The following is a 24,574-nucleotide window of genomic DNA, read 5'->3' on the forward strand; positions in this document are numbered from 1 at the left end:
TAATAGTGACTTTGATTGAAGCAAATTTGGAAGGTAAAGTGTTTGAATGGGAAAACCTTTTCCAAAAATTGTAGATAATTTGTGACACTGCACCAAAACCTGGCAAATGATAAGGATTTTTGAGTTCCTTCATATTGTGAAACCGAAAGCTATGCCAGTGAACATTTTGAACAATTTTAACTAAATTTCATGCATGACTCTTGTAAAATAAATAAGCCTTTTCTCATGTATTCCAGAATATTATGTATTGATTAACTGAAAAATCTGGTTCATTGAGTCGTGAGCTGTATATCACCATATTTTATTATACAATATAGAAATAACTCATATTTGTTTACACTGCTGTCTGTCTTATCAGAAAAGTTAAGTGTTGAGAAGTTATCAGTTATGATTATGATGGCAAGAGCAAGACATACAAACAAAAATCTTTTCTTTAAAACTCAAGATTTACTTTTGACTACAATGTTATCAGTGGGTTTTGTCACAAACTTGCCCCACTCATTTACATAAAAGTTTCAGGCAGATACAGACTTCAGCATCACCATTATTTGTAAGTCCTTCAAGAGAAATAAAGTTCAGTGAAGATTTCATGAGTTTAGTTTATAATACAAACAATTTCCCATTTTAAAAACTTCACCTACAATGACATAAACAACAACAAAAAATGGTGTCTATCATGCTACTCAACACATTCATCACTGGGATAGAATACCTGAGAAAATCAAAGGAAAGAAGAAAGGTTGATTGGGGCTTGTGGCTTGGAAGTATCAGGCATGACACTCAAGCCTTGGTGCTCTTGTCTCATGGCTTGTGGTGACGGCAGAACATCATGGAAGGAAGGGCTTGATGGAGCAGATTGGTCACCTCTTGGTTGTAATATGAGCGGCGGGGCTGCGTCCCCAGCACCCGCCTGCCCGCATGGCTTATGCCCAAAATAATCACACGGAGACTGTATTCTTTTGCACACTGACTCAGCTTCTTTCTCCCAGCATTCTGTTCTGTTTACTCCACCCACCTAAGGGTTGGCCTATCAAATGGGCCTAGGCAGTTTCTTTATTAATTAACCAATGAAAGCAACAGATTAATACAAGACCCACCTCCATCACCTCTTGGTTGCTTCTAAGAAAGTAGGGACAAGGAACAAAAACAAACTCATGAAGCCAATGACTTATTTTCTCACTTCAGTACAACCTTCCAAAGTTTCCACCCTCCGCCAATAGGATTTGATCATGAAATTGGAGCCATCATGGTCTAAACACCTTCTAAAACATCCAATACTTCTTCACTAAGGACCAAGCCTCCTGAAATGAAAGCTGGTAAGCATCTCAACTTCCCTAAAGTCATGTAAGGAGAAAGGTATTTCTATGAGTGTATAACAGTGAAGAACCCCATGGCCTCTAGTGTATGTTGGTGTTATTACCATGTGTTTTACTAAAACTCCAGCAAACAATATTTAGTACTGTTATATCGCCATCCTCAAACAATGCAAAAAATGCATCACATCTTGTTTGTTTTTAATTTTTTCCTAATATACAAAGGAATGGCTTTCACTGTGATATTTTCACCTATACATGTCCTGGTGCTTAAAGATATTTGAGTTCTAGTAATGTACATCTAACTCCAGAGTTGTTATTGGTATTGTTTAGATGAAGAGGTCAAGGTATAAGGCAGGATGTGGTAGAACTGGGCTGAAACACAACACTAGGTGACTGCAGTTCTCACATTTTGCATTTGTGCAAAGGACTTGCACTTAACAGCTTGTAGTCAGTTTTGTTTGGGATTTTTATTACATTTACTTATTTGTGTATAGGTTGGGGGTGGAGGTGAATGTGTGTGGGTGGATCCCTGTAGAGATCAGAAAACAACTTGGGAGAGTCAATTTCTTTCCGTCCACCATGTTTATCCAAGGGATTGGATTTAGGTCATCAATATCAGCAGCAGGCTCTATAACCATCCAAGCCATCTCACTAGACCACATGGTCTGTGTTCACTCCTACTCACACCAGCCTAGTTAAGACAGGGGAGGGTAGAAGCAAGAGGTGGAAACCTACTAAATCAGACATTGTATTGCATATTACTCTACTGTTATTTTCAGTAGAGTGTTCTGTTAAAGGGATAACAGTCTCCTGTTATAATCGGAGTGTTGCCTGGAAATGCTAGGATGCAAGACTGGGGTGGTTAGCACTAATTGTCAATTTGGCAAAACCTAGTCACCTAAAGATGTTTCTCTGAGTAGTGTGGAAAGACCAAAGCAGAAAGATTCCTGCACTGCTGATGGCACCCTTCTCTGTCAGGGGATTCTTAGAAGGTAATTGAGCAGTGCACTAGAATGGATGCAAGCCTTCATGACTCTCTCCTTCTTGAGACCAGTGTGGCCAGCTGTCTGGAGACCTACCACATTGACTTCTCCTAAAGTAATGGACTATAACCTGGAAGTGTGTTCTAGAACAAGCTCTTTCTTTAAGTTGCTTTTGTTCAGGTGCTTTTTTTTTTCCCGCCACAACAGTAAAAAAGACATCAAGACAAGGGTAGTTGATATCAGAAATAAAGCTTAAAGAGAATAATCACTTTAGAACTATTCTCACAGGTTAGTAAAGAATAAAATGTCAATTTCAACGGTTGGCAGATTGCAAAGATTGCTACTGAGGAAACAAGAAAGATCATACACATTGATGTTTGAGGAGATGATGAGAAAAGTGTAACTTAGAAACCCAGTGAATTGATTTGTATAGGGTAGTGTATAAGAAATGAGGAAATTATTTGGGATAGAGGAAGGGGAAGTAAGTAAGATAGTCTGAAAGAAGAATTCTCCCATAGTAGATGGGTCCAGAGAAAGCCAAGGACACGTGTGAATACTGTGCCGAACCCATGCTCTTCTCCATCCGAGGAGCCAGATAGACCTCAGGTTTTTAAGAGAAGGAACTGAATCCTTTGTTCTTTTGCTTTCAGAGTCTGACATAACACTGACTCCATAGCAGTTACTCAGATATATGTGGGATTAGTGAGATGATTCAGTCATTGGTCTTTTTATGGTAAAATTAACCAACCTCCTTTGCCCATCCTCCTCCTTAGCTCAGTCATGCAAATGCCTTCAACTTTTTTTTCCCAGTTTAGTTTAACTGAGCAAACATTTGCTGTCTTGAGAAACTGGATTAGAATCAAGAAGTGTCATCAGAAATACCATGTGGACCTGCCCTCTAAGTGCTGAGAATTTAGAGAAGGAGAAGATATTTGTCTTAGTTACAGTTTTTATTGCTGCAGTGAAACACCGTGACCAACGAGCAAGCTGGGGGAGGAAAGGGTTTCTTCCTCTTATACTCCCACAATGCTGTTCATCACCACAGGAAGGCACGACAGGAACTCAGGCAGGGCTGGAACCTGTCTGTGAGCCGATGTGGAAGCCATGGAGGAGTGCTGCTTCCTGGCCTGTTTCGCATGGTTTGTTCTTTTTTGTGAAACACCAGCCCAGGAATGGAACCACCCGTAATAGACCGGGGCCTTCCCACATTGATCACTAATTAACAAAACGCCTTCCAGCTGAATCTTATCGAGGCATTTTCCTAGTCGAGGCGCCTTCCTCACTGATGACTTTAGCTTGTTCCAGTTGACATAAAACCAACCAGGGCACTCTTCAAGTAGTCTTGTATTCGATTTGTGATTTGCAAAAACAGTTATGCAGATGCACAGAGGGAAGGGCAGCTCCATCTCCGTGAAGCAGTTGGAGAACACATCCCAGGTAACAGATGAGGTGGAGTTTGTTATTGAAAAATAAATGGAGCACTGAAGAGAGGAGAAACATTCTAGGCAGAAAAGCAGTTCTGTCCCTTTAAGTTCATGCAAGCATTCATTTCTTTCCACATCCATGTACTACACGATTCTGGCACAGAAAATGCGTAACTGAATTGCTTTGCTCTGAATAGATATCAGCAAGAGGATGTGGCAGGTAACGGTGCAAGCAAGTACAGCACAATGTGCTATATGCTAAAAAAAAGATGAGTTGCAAAATGGTTTCAAAACTATGTAGAGCAAAAGAAGGGAAAATGAGGATCTACACCGAGTCAGGCACTTTCCGTGCTAGCAAAGGGATATGTGAGCCTCCACGGAGAAAGCGTAAATGAATCAAGGCGCTAGTGAGCAGTTTACAAAAGGCTGACCCTGGAACTCTGTCTCTGGCCTGCACATGTTTTCTTTAATCTTCACAGTGCTGAGCTGTATGGCAGCCATGAGTATGTGCTTCACGGACCTGCCGACTATAGGAGCATAATTCACGGGAGCCCAGCTGCAGCACTCGGAGAGCTGAAATTTATTCTGCAGTTTGCCCCAAGGCCATGCTTCCTAAGAGCTGCTCCGAACAGCCAATGACTGAGTGCCGCAGGGCTATAGAAGTGGGGTGCATTCTGGGAGACGGGATTTATCATGTGTCTTTCATAGTGGCAATCTAGGAGGCTATCAACTAACTTCCTTGCTAGTCTCTTTCACTTGGCAGGAGGATGAGTTCCAGTGCATGGTCACAGCACGGCGCTCCCAGCGTCTTCTGGCTATTCCCCCAATTTACTTTCACATTTTCTGTAATAAAATTTTCTCATTTAATCCTGTCTCGACAGATGCCTCTCAGAGTACTTAAACACAGTGTGTGTGTGTGTGTGTGTGTGTGTGTGTGTGTGTGTGTGTGTGAGAGAGAGAGAGAGAGAGAGAGAGAGAGAGAGAGAGAGAGGGAGAGAGAGGGAGAGAGAGGAGGGTGGAAGTCTAACTTTTCAAACTTGCTATTTCACTTAAGAAAGAGTAATTCCTGGGTTCCTTCAAGGAAGGAAATCATCACCCAACAGCAGGCGCATGTTTCACAGTTGCTGTCATATCAAAGGGCCGAGAGTAGCTCTCACTTCAGATAAAGCAACATGTCACTCCCTACTTTTGATCACACCCAATGCAAGACTATTTGCTGTTTAGCTTCATTCTTGTTCTTTTGTTCTTAAGTCTCCTAGGCCCATCCCCCTCGTCTATGTCCTTTCTCATTTTTTAACCTTCATGGGCATCCTTTAGACACACAGCCCAGTGAGAGGAAAGGGCTAATATGCTCAGAAGATGATGGAGTGGAAAAGGAACCAAAAGCAGGGAACGCTGATGAAGTCTGAAAGTGGGGAGGAGAGGATGGACGTGGAAAGACACAGGGTGGATTTAAGGAATACCTCAAATGGACAAAATTGTGTGCAGAATAACATGTGTGGGCTGATGGGCCAGCAGGAGTCAAGGATAACTAGCATAAGATGTCCCATTTCTATCTTAATTCCGGATGCACGCTGTTCTGAACAGAAGTCTTTTTAAATGATTTTCTGGGAATTGCAGCAGACGTGTCATTGAAAATAGATGACTTAATGGCAAGTAAAAAGAAGCTACAATTGTTATCAATCTACATTGAGAAATGATCAAGAAACTCGGATCCTTTGTTGAAATTTGTGAGAAATGGGTGTTTGTTTCTAATGACAGTATAGGATGTAAATGTTCCCGGAACTGCTTTTTAGATATTTTTGCAATAACCCTCTTTCTTTTCCTTTCCTTGAGCAAGTCATTTCTCGGTGCCTAAGATATGGAAGTCACTCAGGGATTATTGCGAAATAATTATCCTTTCTCAAGGTATCAGCATTTTTCCTTCTTTTCCGTCAGCACCAGCAGCTCCCTCAAACTCAGATAACATTCTGAATGAACTTGATTTACTGATTCCAAATTGGCTTTTCTATCTTGCGAGCACCATGGTGAGCCCTGTGCTAGTCCCCACATCGTCTGCTTCCATCTGACTGGCAGCCTGGTGACATGGCTGTCCTTACCTCCATATGACAGAACAGAAAACCAGGCTCCAATTTGAGAATGGCAAAACAAATAATCAATTTCAGGTCCCAATACTCCACCTCCACGATTATTTACTAATCAGTATGAATTTGTCAGAATTTTTGCACTGTTTTTATGGTATCAATACACATGGTTTAAAGCCTTTCCAAATATCAACATAAGGGTACTTCTTACTGTGTTATTTATCCCCCACTATCTTTTTTTTTCTTTTTAATGATATTTATTAAACTACTTAATTAGTAATATAACAACTGATAAAATATAAATAACAGTAAGTACAATTATTAATTTACACAGTATTTACTAACATTTTGTATTTGCTAGGCTGCTGTTAAAATATTCATAATTTGATGCACATTTCTTCTTGTAAGGAGAGGATTGTACCCAAACATGTTTCAATGGCAATTGTTTAAGGGTATAATCATAGATAATTTTAAAAATTTATCTGTGACTCTGTTGTACACATACATATGAGTGTGTGAGTGTGGGTGTGTGTAGGTGCACATGCATGTACATGTATATTGAGAAAGGCAAGGCTGACATGAGAGCCTTGGAACACATGAGCACAGCAATTTGGATTTGGGTAGGAGTCAACGATTACAGAATTTGTAAGTATTGTGAGGACAGAAGGAATAATCGCTGCTCAGAAAGTCTGGTGAACAGAAGGGCTGAGTATGCGAAAGAAAAAAAGCACAAGGTAGAGTTTGGTTCATGGGTTCTTCTTCGTGGAAACGCTTTCAACATTGTTCACTTCTAAAATAACTCTCGTTTTAAACATAAAGAACACAAACACGTGAAAGGGAGTGGGAACATGGCTCAGTTTGCCAAGTGCATGCTGTGTAGTAAAAGGACCTGAGCTCGGGTTCCCAGCACCTGTGCAAAGTCCAGGTATCATCATATCCCCCACTATCAACGCTGAACTTAGAAAAACCTGGGTGATGTGACAAAAAAACAGCGCTTAGAACCTGAAGGATGGGTCTTTGCACCTCAACTTCACCAAACATTTGCCTTGCATCTTTAGATGAATGGATCCGTCTTTTGTTTGTGTTCTTAGGATATGAAAAGACGGTAGTATGATTTCTCAGGTGTAGGAATCATAAGAAGCCTGTGGCACTGTTCCCTTGAGAAAATTTAGTTTTGTACTTAGGACTTTAGAGCTTTTAAACTCCCCTCCTAAGCCAAGTATGCTGATGTATTCCTATAACTCCAGCTACTTGGGGGTCTGAGACCAAAGGATGGCAAGATTAAGGCTATGCCATGTAGCTTGGTGACACTTCTCTGACAATAAAAAGGGCCACGGTGTGGCTCGATGACAGAGTATTTGCCTAGCACGCACAAGGTTCTAGACTCAATCTCAGTCTCTAATACCGACCACAAAACACTGCGAACAGGAGCAGGAGATTTGAACTCAGGCTTGTGCAGCAGCTGCTCTGACCACTGAATGAATTCCCTAGCCCAGCACACCACTTTGAACCATGTCTCTGTTATATGGATGTTTGATTTCAGGTGTGTGTGTGTGTGTGTGTGCGTATGTGTGTATTTCTTTAGAAAACTAATGGCACAACAAAGCATTGTACATACCTATAGCTATTTCTCTTGGATAAATTTCTAGAACAGGCTTATAAAAATAGTATTTTCAATAAAAATTTAATTGCTAAACAACCAAAAAATTTGTCTGTAGAACATTATACAAAAGCATGACTTATCTTTCTCTTTGGCAACATTTCTTTTTTTTTTTTTTTTTTTTTAAGATTTATTTATTTATTATGTATACAGTGTTCAGCCTCCATGCCTACAGGCCAGAAGAGGGCACCAGATCTCATTACAGATGGTTGTGAGCCACCATGTGGTTGCTGGGAATTGAACTCAGGACCTCCGAAAGAGCAGTCAGTGCTCTTAACCTCTGAGCCATCTCTCCAGCCCCCTTGGCAACATTTCTTTAAGAATAAATTTTAAAAGAAATAGAAGCCTTCCTAGGGAAGTGGGGTTTGTGATAAGAACAAATGTCAGTTGTCGCCTGTTCTGGTGAAAGGCGATGCTGCTGGTCCATGCAGCAGGAAGAACCATTTAGCTACACAATGGCTTGTGCTTTTGGAGGGTAGTCAGCCAATGTGGAAAACTGGTAACCAGGAGAAAAAACGATGCCAATCACACGCATCAATCGTGGAATCCGCACAACCGCAAGTCCACAAGAGCCCACCAAGAACCCTATACGGCCTCACCGGCATGATACCTCTAGTTTCTATTGATGGGGTTGGACTTCAACATTCAATTTATTAGACACATTTTTCAAGATCTAAGCATGTCAGCCAGAGGTCAGCCCGTTCCCATGGAGAGATGCCACTTAGAAGAGCTGAGAGCTGCTCTTGCAGCCAGAAGCTCTGGGACGGTTGTCAGGGGATGGAAATGACTCAGACAATGGAGAGCAGCGGGCAGCTTTTCCTTGGGTTGCAATCCACTGTGTGTTGCAGGCTGATGGCGGCAGTTGGGAGGATCAGGAAGGAGAGGGGGGAAAGCACCTCAAATCAGCGTCTACCTAAATTCAGATAAACCTCTCCTAAAACACACACGGGCTAAGCAGGACCATCTGGAGGACTGATTTTAGTAGGGCTACGAAAGCTTTTGGGAATTCTTGAGGTCAGAAACGCCAGGCCAGTGGAACTCTGTTTATATCGACATCTTTCCGTTGCCGACTCCCCATCCATTCATCCTTTTCCTTGGCGTGGGTTGGGGACAGGGAAATGCATAGCAGGGAGAGCAGGATCACCACATGCTCTGTCTGGAGTCTGTTCTCAAAACAGTGGTTAACTACTCCTCTGTCATTGTCGGAGCAGTTGCTTTTAAGGCTTGTTGAGTCACAGGATGTTTTAAAAACACAGTTGTGACCAACTTTCCCTTCTAAAATTCCTTAAAGCATTTCCTTTTCTCTATTGCAAGATGAGTTTTCTTATATGTCGTCGGTATCCCTAAAGAAGCCCTTAAAGTCATCCATCTTCATTCTTTATAGACTTTTTAGTCCTCATACTTTCTGAGTTATCAGCTACTTTCTGGGTGAAGCGTTCCCCATCCCCTCAAAAGCAGCACTTCCTTCATCTGGCCATCCTTACACCACTATCCCTTCTGGAGCTAAGCCTCACTGTGAATACTCAAGCTCTGCCTTTTCCACTCTTACATCCATGTCAGATAAAATGGCTTCTGTTTCCACACTGCATTTCTCAAGGAATTATGGACATCTATTCTGCCCTGTGTGAGTCTTCCCTTTAGTACAATTTGTGCACGTTCTCAGTGGGTGTCTCAACTGATCACTCATTCATAAAATATTTATGGATAATACTGTGTGCCAGATAAGTCACCAACAGGAAGTGAACTGTGTCTACACTGAGCATAACTTGAGCATAGGAGATCTCATAGCCCACCCCCTTGGTGACATACTTCCTCCAGCAAGGCCACACCTACTCAAACAAAGCCACACCTCCATATAGTGCCACTCCCTATGAGCTTATGGGGGCCAACTGCATTCAAACACCAAACATATTATTCGTACAAAGTCCAGAATCAGGTTCCAGGCATCTGTTTTGGTCAGTTCACCTGTAACTCCACCCCGAGAGCTCCCATGACCTCTTCAGGCCTCCAAGGGCACTGCACTCATGTGCACAAACCCACATACAGCTTACTTCCTGTTGCCTATGGGTCAAGACACAGAACTCTCAGTTATTTCTCCAGCTCCATGTCTAGATGCTTGCTGCCTTGCTGTCTGCCATGATGATAATAAACAAAACCTCTGAAACTATAAGCCACGCTAATTAAATGCTTTTCTTTATAAGAGTTGTTGTGGCCATGAGGTCTTTTCACAGCAATAGAAACCCTAAGACAATATACATTCTTAATAGCTAGTCATCTGCATTCCCTCTTTTATATTTTTAGAGGTATGTATGTTTACTTTAATTACATATTGTTATTTGTGGTTATCTAGTCTATCTTATCTTCAGTGTTTTTCCTTATTTTTGCAGTCAAAAGTTTTAGATTCACATATGAGGATATTCAATATTTATCTTTTTTGTCTTTTGTATATTTTACTTAACATAGTGTTCTCTAATTCCGTTATTGCAAATGATAAGATCACTTCCTCTTTATGGGTTGACTAGCATAGTATACCAAATTCTCTTTGTCTCTTCATCCCATGATGTATGTTTACTCTGACCATAAAAGTTGGCTATTTCAAGCATAATCTTACTGTGTTGGCCATTCTGGCCTAGAACTCATGATGCTCTTGCCTCAGACCCCCCAGTGATGGTATTGTAGGAGTTTGTCCAGAGTTCTAGCTCGTTATTTTGCACATCACAGCATGGGGGCATAGAGATCTTGACAGACATCTTTATGTCTCTATATATTGATGTCAAGGTGTCAGGTGAATAACAAGAAGTGGAAGCAATCGCGCTTCTGTTAGCTCTGCTATTAGTTTGCTGAGGACTTTACAACTGTTGTATGTGATGACTGTGCTAATTCGCATTCCCAACAATAGTAAATAAGGATCCTTTCTGCCATATTCTCTGAGCACTTCTTTTGTCTTTATAATACCCATTCAAAACCAAGTAACATAAAACTGCTTTGTGGTATTCATGTGGCTGGGGTTAGAGCTACAAGTGGTTGTAAACTACTTAGCATTGGTCCTGGGAACCTAACTCAGATCCTTTGAAGGGGCAGCCTATGCTCTTAGCCGCTAAACCATCTTTCCAGGTATTCTAATTTTTGATAATTTATTTCAGTGATGTGTGTGCACACATGGTATTATCTGTCATGTGTGGTGCCCACCTAAAATGTAACATTTTATTTGCTTTTGACTAATGTTAAATTTTAGGTTTTCAATATAAATGTGTGACTATGAAAAGAGCCCTCAAAAGGTTTTCTTAAACTCAGGAATTCAAAAAGTGCTAAACCCGTTGCTGGAGAGATAGTTAGGTGTATGTAAGCGCTCGCTATTGCTCACCTAGGAAGAAGACCTTGGATTCACAGCACACATGGGCATAGACACACTCACCTGCAGCCCCAGCAGTGGTCATGAGAAAGACAGAAGGACGGGGAGGGCTTTTTGGCCAGTCAGCCAGCCTAGGTCAAAAATGACAAGCTTCAGGTTTAGTGAGACCATGTCTCAGGGAAAAGGGTAGAAAGTCATAGAGGAAAGCATCTAACATTCTGCTCTGGTCCTTTTATATGCACACACACGTGTGTGTACCCCACCCCTGTGTGCACACGCAAGCACACTCACAAAAAATATGGCTAAGCATTACCTTGACAGCTATTGTAGTATAATGCTCAATTTACAGCTGACTTTATCTTGACAATGAGGTTTTATGACTAATTGAGTGCCCTAATTAATTTCTCAGGATTAAGTGTTAAACCCTTACTCTTTATCTGTTTTTACCCCAGAGTAAAACTTAATCAAGCAGTCATAAATTGAGTAAGCTGTATTTGTTGTACTAGCATCAACAAAATTAAATATCTATCAAAAGGCCTGTTAAGGAAGTGATAGCATATGGTTTCAATGAGATATTAATTTGTCATTTAAATTGTTAATTTTAAAAGTGCCTGTACATACAGAAAGGACTTAAAATATAATATAAACTGAAGGAAAAAAAACATCAGAACGCATTTGTGGAAACAGGATGTAACCATGGTGATATGTAAGTAAGAAATGTTTGGAGATGATAAGTGAATTCTGAGGGAACTTTGATTATGCCTTATTTTTGGAAGATACATGAATATTGGATTGAATTACTGTAATCTAAAGAAGTATGAAAGTTTATTAGAATGTGAACTACTCAAACTTCCATGGTGAAGAAGTAAAACACAGCTTGCCTATTGCCACTGCAAATAAACCTTGTTCCTCACTGGAAGCATCTCATGTGACTCTCGAAGGGAGCCCTACCATCTGATGTCTGAGTGTATTACCTAGGAACCCTTGATTGGCAAATAATCCATAGAGCATCAAAAGCAAAAGCAACAAGGCAAAGCCGCACAAACTTCACTGTCCTGACACATCTTGATTTTTATGTAACTTCTTTCCATTTCTCATGAGAATGTATATTTTCATATCTGATTCTTTGCATTTCCCACGTGCTTTATTTTCAAGTTTTCTTTCTTATGAATTCATGGCTCTCTTAATTACCGCGTAAAAGAAGCATTGTTAAGTAAAAAAATCACACCACCCCTTGAGTTACTGCAAAGCAAAGATACAAGAGTTCTGACCTTGCTTTGTCTGCTGACAGAGAGCTTTATGACTTTGTATATAAGAATGCTATCCCCATGTCTCCATTTGAGTGGTAACATGATAACACCAAAAGCAAGGGGAGCTAGGTTTTAGATGACAGCACATCATTTAATATCCACTTATTGTTCCTACAGGGAAATTCAGGCCTGGGATTCAGTATTGCTGGAGGGACAGATAATCCCCACATTGGAGATGACCCTGGCATATTTATTACGAAGATTATTCCGGGAGGTGCTGCAGCAGAGGACGGGAGACTCAGGTAAAGACTGGAAGCGTGAAAATGACTTGGGGCGTGGATCCGCTGTATCCGGGAGTCACGCTGGTACCTTTGGAAAATGAGAGTTCTGTAAAATTCCTTACTTTGAAGGTTATCAAAGCTTTCTGTCGTAACTCTGCAAACCTGTCCCTACTTGCTGAATTTCAAGTCATATTTAATTTATGCATGTTGGAAGCTATCAAATGTGACATTGGATCAGACAGTGGGGGAGGGGTTATAGATATAGCTTTGATCCCCGTGAGGAACTCTGTCTACTTGGAAAGAGTGATAATATTAATTAATGAGTCAGCAATATAGTATCTAGAATCAACACTGTACCTAGCATTAGGAAACCGTGCTGTTACAGACATGGATACAATAGCCTTCGTAGGGTGTTCTATAGATATTTAGAGAGAGTCAGATAAACTGCCTTATTGGAAGATTCTAAATCCAAAAATATAATTGGACAAGACCTTAAGTAAGTGCATCAGTCTAAGCTGGAACACAGGGAAAGAGCAAATTATCTGCAAGAACAGAACAAAAGCAGATCACTTTGGGAGAAGCCTGTGCTAAGTTTAGGGTGCAGTAGAGTCAAGGTAGCACCCGGGGAAGAGCAGTGGCTGCTGGAGCAGAGGCCCTACTCTGTTAGAACCTAGAAATAAGTGTGAAAATAGCAATCACCCACAGGGAACAATTAATAAATAATATAAAATGCAATCAGGAATTAAAAACAACCTCTAAAACGCCAAAAGAAATAAGGGCTCAGAAGCTTATGGAAGCCATCCTACAAATAGTTTATATATTATATAATACATAATAATGTATAATATATAATATGACCCTACCTGATTAAAGATCCACATAGGCCAAGAAGATTTAATTATATCAATAGATTTTTATTATTTTTAAACAAAATCTCACAATATAGACAAGGATACCCTCACACTTGTGGTACTATTGCCTAAAACTGTCAACTGCTGGGGTTATAATAGCATGTCACTATACCTGGTTATATCTTTACATCATCTATCATGTAGACATAAGTGGCTTAATAAATGCTTGCCGAATGGATGCCTTTGATATTAATAATTAGGTAGAGAAGAAGAATGGGAAAATTGATATGGATGATAGGGAGGATGTTAAAGGAGGAAACTTATGAGGCTTATTAAGGAGTATAAGGGAGATTTTTCAAGAAGGGTTACTAGGGTGCAGAACTTACAGCAGGAAAGGGAAGAAGGATGCATACCTGAATGCATCAAAAACAACTGTGACCATGTAGCTAAGGATGGGTGAGATATCAAGAGAGAGAATATCTTGAAAAAGTATCAGCCGTAAGACAAGATCCTGGCTGAAGGGAGGCCACGATAATAAGATATTAAAGGGAAGAATGTAATGCCAGGGAGAAGAAAGTTTGCCAAATTGATTTTGGACAGTTCTGTCTGAAACTGGACTGAGTGGGCTAAAGTTAAAGCTCATGGTCAAGGCCTCCAAGGAAAGAGCTAAGAGAAGCCTTCTTCGGGTTTGGTAAAGAAGTTAGTATGCCTGACAGTGAAGACAGGTCCTGTGGATAAAGAAAGCATTGGACAACATGTTGTCACAGTGGGAAATGTGACCTGAGCACCAGGAATACAAATGTCACACCCTGGCTCAGTTTGTTTTCATTACACACGAATAACCTGTTCTGCTATTTTCCCTTTGAAATAGGCAAAGTCACGTGTTCCCTGTCAACCTGTTCTGATGCAGGGGTTTCATTAGATAGCTGCATCTTTCCAGCTGTGTGAGGAGAGCTGCATTTTTATTTCAGGCTCATTTGCCTGTGGTTTCACCCAGAAAAGATTTCCATATGAAATGCATGCTTTGTGACAATTGAATTTCCAAGTTGATCTCAATGATTTTCAGAGATGAAATATCCATACTGAGAAGTGAGAGGTTTGAAACACGAAGTGCAATTGTCTAAGTCAAGAGGAGCTTGTGTTTGCTAGGGTTGGATCCTATATACGCTCTATTTCATATGTTTAGACATGAGCTGGGTATGCTGATTTATGCCAATAATCCCAGCACTTGAGATGCTGCTGCAGGAGGATTGCCATTAGTTTGAGGACAGCCTCAGCTAAAAGGTGATTTTTAAAGGTGTAACCAGGCCATCCTAGGCTACAACATGAGACTCTACCCCAATGAAGGTGGTAAATGCTGCCTCTGGGTTTGAGATGTAACAGTTCCTTTGCTACCTGATTGCTCTGCAGTTAAAAAGAGATATCCGCATTTCTGAGACAAATGGTTCCTGTTGCCTGAAGTCATGGGTAGAAATCTCATGAAAACTTAATACTACAATTAAGTTGCATAGAACCCCGAAAGGCAACATTTGTAGAACCTTCATTATGCATGGATCATTTGTATTTATATCTTGAGCTACAAATTCCTTTATTCTGATCTCTGTTCATTAGCCCTTATTACGGTCTCCCAGGCTGTGTGAATGACACCTCCCAGGGTTGTGCATTGAAAAATCTGAAAATTTCTGTCCTAATTTCCTACCTTAAACAATAAGAAATACCTAGTCCTTAATCTAGAGTACATCCTTTATCTATATGAGAGAACTCTTGGGTCTCCCCTTCATTTTGACAGATCCTTCAAATATTCCTAAGGCTGCTCTCTCCCATATTCTTGACTGATGTGGAGACATCTAGAGTTCAAAGACATCTATCAGCAGAAAATCTGGCTTATGGTTTAAATATCGATTATTAAAATTGGGGAGGAAACAAAGTCCAAGACTCTCATTTTATGGTGGAGGATAGTGAGGCTAGACATAAAATATTTGACATAAAACATCAAAATGGCCTGACTCAAATCATGAGCTGTCTGACGTACTGTCAAAAAGAGTCATACACAGGTACAAACTAATGCCATGTAAGCATTTTCTCAGCGTGACAGGAGCAGTGTATAGGGCTGGTGTGACAGGCTCCAAGGAGTGCTTTGTTTGGCCTCTAGTCCTGCGGACACTGACAAAAGGGCACTGTGCAAACTTGGAAGGCAGGGTTTCTGGTACCTGTTACAAACAGAACTGACCTTGGCAGAATGAAACTCCCTTACTGGTGTCTTCTGTCAGATGATGATAGGAATGGCTATGTCACGAGGCATTCTGAAGGTTCAATGAGATTGCCTGAAGTCCACAGCTTTGTCAGTCATGTAATAGGCAATCAAGAATTGCTGGTAACACTTCCCCTTTCTCCTTAGATGGCTATCTGTGTGACCTTTGGCCCCTTTCATTCTTTGTGGCCTTTCCAAGTTTCGTGTTCCTGTCTTTTTGAGTCCTCTTTTCTACTGGTTATATCATGACATGATATTAAAAGTCGCTTTAAAAATGAAAATGATATCATTTTAAGCTGCTAGATATCTAGTAAGTGTCTAAGCAGTGATGGAATAGGAATATGTAATGTGCACGTTTGTGTGCACATGTGAGTGTGTGTGTGTGTGTGTTTCTGGAAATTGTACAAGCATGAGAAACTTTCTTTTACATGCTAAACTAAACCCAAAACAGTGCAGTTGTACAGGTTTAAAGCATATGTAAATTGAGAAGTAGACTTCTCCCCAGATAAACCAGACTCCAAAGTGAGGTTTAGTCTCATTGGTTCTCCCAGAAAACATTGCAATATTTAGAATAAGAGGACCTGGGTTTCATAACTATGTGGCCTTTGTCCCTTTGAAGTCATCCATTTTCTGGTTGCCTCCCTTGACATATGCACATTTGACGTATGGCCATGGGACTCAAAAAACTTATGGAGAAGGTTCCATGGAGGAGTAGATCCATGAAGGCATTGGGTAAAATGTAAGACTCCCAAAGTAACTCAGTTATCTGCAGACCCAGCACCGCAGCAGAACACTTAACTTGAGACCCAAGCCTTCAAAAGCTAAGAATAAACACAGTGCTAGGAAGACTCAGAGTATGACACCCACCCCAATGTCCAAAGCCTTGTACAAATTCTTTGCTTAGACCAATAGTGGTGGAGCAAACATTTCTCAAAGTATGTTGTCTTTATTCTTCATGCTCACATATATACAGTGCTAACCAGTAGTAGATTTCTATGTATCCTTCCCAGGTATTTAATTAAGAGTAAGATGGAACTTTGAAGAACTTACTAGTCACTGGTATTTTGCCTTCTAGAAGCAGTCGCTATGATTGGAAAGCATTCCTTGGCTTTGAAAATTAAAATGTGATGGAAAGGTCATTAATTTTCTTTCAGGGAAAAAATAGATACATTTCCATCTTCTGAAGAATGTGTTTTATTTCTGACCTTGTATCTGAAACTTAAAATGCCTTCAGTGTAGTCTGATGCCCCTAGCTTGCCAATGACCAATTTTGACATGTCTTCCTAGGGAAGAACTATCACACAACAACCTGTGTTTGGCCATGCAGCGATGACATTTTACACAATGGTGCATTTATTAAACCTGTCCACAGCATAAAAACAAAGTGCAGAAGAGGGCTGCTTGCCAGTTTCCTGACAAGTGACACAATTTAATCTCCTAGCCCTCGACACGATCATTTCTATTTCTTGACAGAATGGAAAAAAAAGTGTTATTTTCTTTAGGTCTATTGCTTCATTTATTATCTCTATGTCTGCTTACAAGCAAGGGTGCTTATAAAATGCCAAGACAATGTGCATGTTTATTTTAAACAGTAATATTAATTAATGTGCTGAGATCGCACCCTACTGACAGGTTGAATAGAATGTATTCTCTATGTGTAAACTACAACATTATCTTTCTTTCTGTTCTGGAACAGTCATACTCTTATGGTTTCATTGATTCATATTCATTAAGTCACAAATTATTTAAGATAACATGTGAAAAGGGGGAGGAAGGAAGATTGAGGGAAACAGAGAAGAGGAAAAGACAGAATGGTGAAAAGGTTAATGAATAAAGATTGGAAATCACGGGAAAGTGAAGATATCATATAGCTAGAAGCAGAGAAAATAAACCTCACTTTGAATCTTCGTCTGAAAAATCACAGGCACCAAGTTGGACAAAGTGAATCTTCTGGCATGATAGTGTGAACCTCATATTGAAGAACACACTTTCAGGCAATCTAAGGAAGTAAAACATTGCCAGCAAGTGAAATAATATGAGATCACTTACCACTAGAGTGTACTCTATTTTGCAGTTCCATGAGTGTCTGTGATTGCAGATAGGAACTTCATGAATCATCCTGTACAACATGTCAGTTTTTACCGTTAAGTCAACCAATTATGGCATTCGCATAACTATGATCAGGCTGGATTTTCCATTCCAAAGTGGAGACTTTGAGTGGCTTCAAAGTTAGGCCAACTTTTCCTACTTTGTTATTCTGCTGTGAAAGCAGGTCATAAACCCAGCTGTGACTTTGAGCAGAAGATCCCACTGAGGAGGGAGTCCTCTGTTCACGGCACGTGGTACCAGTGGCCGCCTTAGAAGGGGCAATGGCGGGAACTTCAGATGACTCACAGATTGTCCCCACCCATCTCTAGCCACAAAAACATAAAGTAGAGGAAGTGGGAACAGTCCTCTCATTTCTTTGGTTTACCCTCACTCCCTCATCAGTCTTCATGTGAGGACAACCTACTTGGAAAAGAGAAAAACCTGTTTTCAAAAGGAACCGTGAAGTGACTGTCAACGGGATGTCCCCAACATTTTAATATTGCATGAGAAAATGTCTAAGTGATAATTCCACCTGCACGTCTGTGGGGTCACCAGGCACCCACCTGCCACCGTTTAGAGCTTCAGATATGCCCTCAGGATTTCTCCCAATTTGGCCTCTCACTACACATTTGGATACGAGATGATTGAACAATTTTTGTGACAAGCAAGTATGTTGTTGTTGTTTTCAAAATTCTGGGTTTCTATATGCCAAACAATGCATCTGTGTCCCTACCTCACACCACATACAAACTTTAACTCAACATGATTCATAAACCTAAATTAAAACTATGAAGTTTGCCAGGCATCCTGGTGCACGCTTTTAATCTCAGCATTCGGGAGACAAAGGCAGGTAAATCTCTGCAAGTTCGAGGCCGTCCAAATCTTCGGAGTAAGTTCTGGAACAGCTAGGGCTAAGCAGAGAAGCTCTGCCTCAGAAAAATATGAAAATTTAAAAGCATAAGAATAATCTTTATGACCTTAGATTAGGCAGTGATTTCCTAATATATAAACAAAGTAACAAACAGAAACAAAAATAAACAGGACTTCACCTAAAAACTTTCCTTGTTTTCAAAATACATGATCAAGGTTAAAAAGCAGTCTTCCAAACCAGGAGAAAACATATTTTCAAATAACGTATCTGATAATTTTATTGTAGCCAGAATCTTTAAAATCTGCTACAACTCAACAGTAGAAATGACACAGTGTGGGGGTAGTGGAGCTAAGTCTGTACCAGTTTATTGCTCCTGCTGTAACAAGTTGTCAGGGCTTGTGGCTTCAAGTAATGCAGATGTGTCGTTCGGTGACACTACATGTCAGAAGTACAAAATCAAGCTTCCTAAGACAAACTCAACATGCCGACAGGGCATTTTAAGGCTCTCTGAAAGCATTTGTTTTCTCGTTGTTTTTGTTTGTTTTATTACATTTTACCCCCAGTTTCTGAAGAGCGCTTGCATCCATTGCCTCATAAACATGTCTTCTGTCCTCAAAGCAGAGCAGTTCAAGCTTCCATTGTGATTTGCTCTCTATAACTCCTCCTACCACATCCTTTTGATAAAGACTCCTGTGATTACGCTGAACTTGTTCTGTGAATGTGCTGGATAAAACCACTATATTATATACCCTAAAAAAGAGCAAAGCTTTTAAATTATACGCCACTAAAGCTTTAATTATAAAGCCTACTCTGTCATTCTTTTTTGTTATGAAATATTTACAAATAGCTTCCTCATGTTGTCCGCTGAAATATATGATTCACTGCTGTTTTTGAACTTATTTTTTTACTATTTGAAACAATTTTTAAATTTAATTATTTTTCAGTCATTTCCTTCCCATCCCTGAAGCTCAACCAGATCCTTCCCTCCTTTTTATTCACCCAAATTGAAGCTCTTTCTCAACAATAGCACCTCACCTTCACTGAGTTCTTGAGTCCTTTTACCATGGAGAGCACACTTTGGTTCAGGCTCCCTATCTATATAAGTAGCTGTATATAAGCAAGTAAGCTATATAACATTTCCTAAACATGCCAGCAGGTATTTGGCCTTATGCCCCAGATATTAAAATGCCAACACTCTAGGTACTATCCAATAGGTAGCATTTCTGTTTTTAAAGTTGAAAATAAATTGCTATGTTCCTTTAAACGTCACAAGGATTGATCCAGAGTATTTCATGAAATCTACTTATCTAATTAGACTAAAGGAAAAGGCAGACTAGCCTATCGCCTCCTCCCAGAAGGATGATGGGGTTGCTAAAATGCAGGAGCAATGTACATATTCCTTAAATTGGTTTCCTGGGCTCTAAAGCTTCCAACTCAGTTCTAGCCCATGCTGTATGCACAGGGAGAAACTTCTGCGTTGTCTTTACATTTGCAACTAGCTTGAGTAAAAGCTAAAAGGACCTTCTGAAGAGGATTTCATTCCATAATTATTATTCTAGATATCTGATGATTGTTGCGAATCTGAGAAGTTCCGAATATTATTACCGTGGCCAGGAAATTAAGTTTTTGTTCAGAATGAATTTCCAGTTCTCTGAAGACCTAGTCCTTAAGGCATTTTTTATAGGCAAGAGTTGATTTCAAGTTTACACATCATGCCACTAGTTCTGATTTATTTCCAGTAACCTCTCAAGAAGGCATGTTGCCATTCCTGAAAGTGTGACGTCACTGCAAATAACAGACGCTTAAATCATAAAAGTGTTAGAGCTACTGGCTCTCCTCCCCTACTGGAATAAAAAACAAATAGAGCCAAGGCAAGGCAGTAGTTAAACTTACAAGAACAGATTTATTTGAGGACTATTGCAAGAGGGGAAAAGAGACTTCAATATAGAAATGGGATCATGTCTAAATCCCACATAGAGAAATGGAGATTTACAGACAAGGAGTAGGGTCATGTTTGGTAGACAGGAAATTGATACGAGAAAGCACTGGGGTAAGAGGAGAGATGCTTGCTAAATTGACCTAACCGGATTATTTCTGAAAGCTCTGGTGATCAGATACCAGATTGAGAGATTCTTCCTAAGCTGCTTTGGCAGGATTCTTCCTAAAAACAGCCACACAAATCTAACAAGGGTGGATCCTGAATCCCAAGGTCAGAGCCTCTGTGAGAAAAGGCTCACTAAAGTTCACTTAGGGAGAGGACTTCAGCTTCACTGAGGCTATCGAATGGTAAGTACCAGGTTGACACCAACGTTGACAGAAGCAGAGACGGTGGTCAAAAGTAGTCTCACATGGACTTCTGAGCTATTGCAAGCCAGGCAACCTTGGACACAGAGTATCCCTCATCCTCTGTGACATCTGTTATATGATCTACCCTACCCGTGACTGCCACCTCACCAGGGAAAACAAATTATATTTTAGTTTCGCAGAGAAGGTGATGTTGAAAGTCACATTCAGATATGTTACACCAGGAATTATCAGCATCTGGAAAGCACTCTCCATTCACAGACCCTCCCCAAACACATCTTCCTTCTTTGCCTGAGAAGGCCCTAAAAAATGTACATGGTGCTACAATTTGCATACCAAAGCTCCACCTACTTCTTAACATAATTTCTTTGGGGCACTTTGGAGCCTAGTATTGTGCGCCAGGCTGGCATCGTTAGCTCTGTGGATATGAACTCAGGAGGAGTTCACATAGCCGTAAAAGCACAGTCCAATCCTTTGGCTTGGCAAATCCCAGCTATATCTACTTGGCTTTCATAGGAGCAAACTCAAGGGATATGCTTGGCCTGAGTTTATAGATTTTTCTTACAAGGACCATGAATATTAATCCCATAAATGATAACTGGAAAGTATGATACAGGAAATATGCTCCTAGTTTTCAGGCCCAATAGAACTAAAATTAATAGGTACATATGTTGCTATAGTGCTATTGGCTTCTAGGATTACTTATATTGAGTTTGCAATGTTTATTCCTCTGTCTTCTTAATGATACCTAAATTATTTGCTTTAGATGACTGCCATTTTATTGACAGATGCATCTTAGGAAAGAAAATATGAGACTCTAAGTCCCCTCAATACTGTAGTATTCTGTGTGTCTAATGTTCTCTTGTTCATTCATTAGTCTCCTCATTATAACACCCAGTACTGTGTCTTATCCATAATAGAAACTTAAAGCATCTGAGAAATCTTTCTCTTATCTTATTACAAAGACCTCACTGTGCTCATTTATGTATAAATGGCTGAGACTCAAAATCTGCCCAATTCTTTCCCAATATAGCATGTAGCGACAGTTATTTGCATATGATTAACTGGGCATATACTTAAGAATCTATGGACACAAAGCCCTACCAACATGCAAGCCACAATATTAAAACTTAAAGCACTAGGGATAGAGAGATGGCTCAGATGCGAGAGCATGTTCTGCTTTTGTAGAGGACCCAAGTTTGGTTCCCAAAATGCACATCAGATGGCTTAGCAACACCTGTCACCCAAGCTCCAGGAAACTCAACACTCTCTTGTAGCCTACTGAGGCACCTGCACTCATGTGAATATACCCTCAAGCAGACATACATGTGCATGTGGGCACACACACACACACTTAAAACAAAAGTTAATCTTTAATAAGTGTATTTATCAAAGTGGCATGTGAATCATCTTGTGAGAAAATGGCTGATTGGTGTGGATTGCAATCTAGTCATTTAACAACCTGGTATTAAGCCGGGTGGTGGTGGCGCACACTTTTAATCCCAGCACTTGGGAGGTAGAGGCAGGCGGATCTCTGTGAGTTCGAGACCAGCCTGATCTACAAGAGCTAGTTCCACCCACCTCCATCCAGGTCTATTAAGGTGAGCTTCCAAACTACCTAGGCTCCTACAAAGCCATTATGTGCAATAGGATCAAAAACCCATTGCCATTGTTCTTCAGTTCTCAGTAGTCCTCATTGTCCGCTATGTTCAGCGAGTCCGGTTTTGTCCCACGCTTTTTCAGACCCCGGCCAGCTGGCCTTGGTGAGTTCCCGATAGAACTTCCCCATTGCCTCAGTGTGTGGGTGCACCCCTCGCGGTCCTGAGTTCCTTGCTCATGCTCTCTCTCCTTCTGCTCCTCCTTTGGATCGTGAGACTTCAGTCCAGTGCTCCAATGTTGGTCTCTGTCTCTGTCTTCTTTCATCGCCTGATGAAGGTTAATATTCAGGAGGATGCTTATATGTTTTTCTTTGGGTTCACCTTCTTATTTAGCTTCTCTAGGATCATGAATTATAGTCTCAATGTCCTTTGGGCTGAGGAGGGAGGAAGACTTGATTGGGGGGGGGAATGGGAGGTGGTGGCGGGGAAGAGGCAGAAATCTTTAATAATTAATTAATTAAATAAATAAAGAAATAAAAGAAATAATAAAGAATGAAATAGAAAAACAAACAAACAAACAAACAAAAAGAGCTAGTTCCAGGACAGGCTCCAAAACCACAGAGAAACCCTGTCTCGAAAAACCAAAAAAAAAAATAAAAAAAAAAAAAAAAAAAACCCAGTATTAAGATAAAAGAATCCAGTAACTTTGTGTTTGAAGATAATTATGTAAAGTAATTCATGTTTCTTGCAGAAATCTTTGAAAATACAAGTATTTCATAAGTTAAAAGCATTAATAATCCCATCACCAATCAATCTATTTATTGCATTCTCAAATTAAGTACATGGATTCTTTTTATCTTTTCTATTGGTGTGTACATGTGTGTGTGCATGTGTGTGTGCATGTGTGTGTGTGTTATACTCTATGTGTTATATGGTACATATTGTGTATGTACTTAACACTGTAGGTATATGATTGTACACTTAGATCTGTGTGAGTTTGTGAGTCTGTGTATATATGTGTCTGTATGTGTCTGTATGTGTGTCTGTATGCATGTGTGTGTGCATGTGTGCATGTGTATGTGTGTGCATATGTGTGTTATGCTGTATTATGTGTATGTCCACTGTAGGCATTTGAATGTGCATTTGTGTGTGTGTGTTTTACTCTATGTGTTATGTGGTATATATGGTGTATGTACTTAACCACTGTAAGTATATAGTTGTACACTTGGATCTGGGTGAGTCTATGTATGTGTGTGTGTAATCTGTGTGTGTGTGCATGCGTGTGTGTGCATACATGTGTGCATGTGCTTGTGTGTACAGATGTGTGTTCTGCTGTGTGTGTTACATTATGTTATGGTGTATGTACTTACCACTGTAGGTATCTGAATGTGCACGTGTGTGTGTGTGTGTGTGTGTGTGTGTGTGTGTGTGTGTAAAATAGAAGCTGACATCCATTACCTTCCTCATTCACTCTCCACGTTTACTTTTGAGACAAGGTTTCCGCTGAAGCTGAACTACATGGCTATGCCGAGGCTGACTGGACACTGGGCTTCAGAATCCCACCCTTCCCTCTCTACCCCCTCCTTAGTACTGAAGATACAGATGATAATGATAAAAATAAATAAAATAATTTTTAAAAAGAAAGAGAAGCTTTCCCTAAAATAAACCAGCTTCTACAATGAAAGCAACGTTCATTATCCTCGTTGCTCGAGTACTCACTAAGAACTCACAGATATCCTCAGCTCAGTGAGCTGGAGTTAGTCTGGGAAAACTCATTTTGTCCAAGTTATTTTGGTTATAGAAGTTAATGTGGTCATTTGAACATAAACATCAGGACTATAATTTATAATGTAATACACCAGTAATAATTATAATGTTGCTATAATTTTATTTCTTCCTTACCTTCAATTCATTTCCTTAGTTATTATAGTCCAGTTTTAACAAATCACAAAAGAGAAAGACAGACAATTTAAAAACAAGTGTTGCTTTATTCTAGAAGACGATGAATGAAAGAATGCTTTCTCAGCTTCATGCCCAGGTTGAAAACTGAATGTATGTGTTGACAGTTAACAGCCATTATCTTAGATGTGTAGTATTGCTAAGTCAGACCTATCTGTATGACAAGTTCATTTTAAGACTTTCTGTTGATCAGAGTCCTCAGAGATGCTTTCTATGCCATGTCCTCATGGCCATTGCATTGCCACCTCTCAAACACTCAGGTCACATCAATATGCAAACACAAAAGAGTCAGAATGAGAGTT

General features: G+C 40.1%; 1 protein-coding gene across 19 annotated transcripts in view; it reads left to right on the top strand.

Annotated features, from left to right (window-relative positions):
• Dlg2 (discs large MAGUK scaffold protein 2) overlaps positions 1-24,574 on the top strand; it is a 1,644,347-nt gene that overhangs the window by 1,148,762 nt on the left and 471,011 nt on the right. For all 19 annotated transcript variants that reach the window (XM_057756268.1, XM_057756265.1, XM_057756266.1 and 16 more), the window contains one exon: positions 12,247-12,371. In XM_057756268.1, the coding sequence (XP_057612251.1) occupies positions 12,247-12,371 (125 nt within the window). The remainder of the gene's footprint in view (positions 1-12,246; positions 12,372-24,574) is intronic.

This window comes from Chionomys nivalis, chromosome 23, assembly GCF_950005125.1.
Source record: "Chionomys nivalis chromosome 23, mChiNiv1.1, whole genome shotgun sequence".
NCBI lineage: Eukaryota > Metazoa > Chordata > Mammalia > Rodentia > Cricetidae > Chionomys > Chionomys nivalis.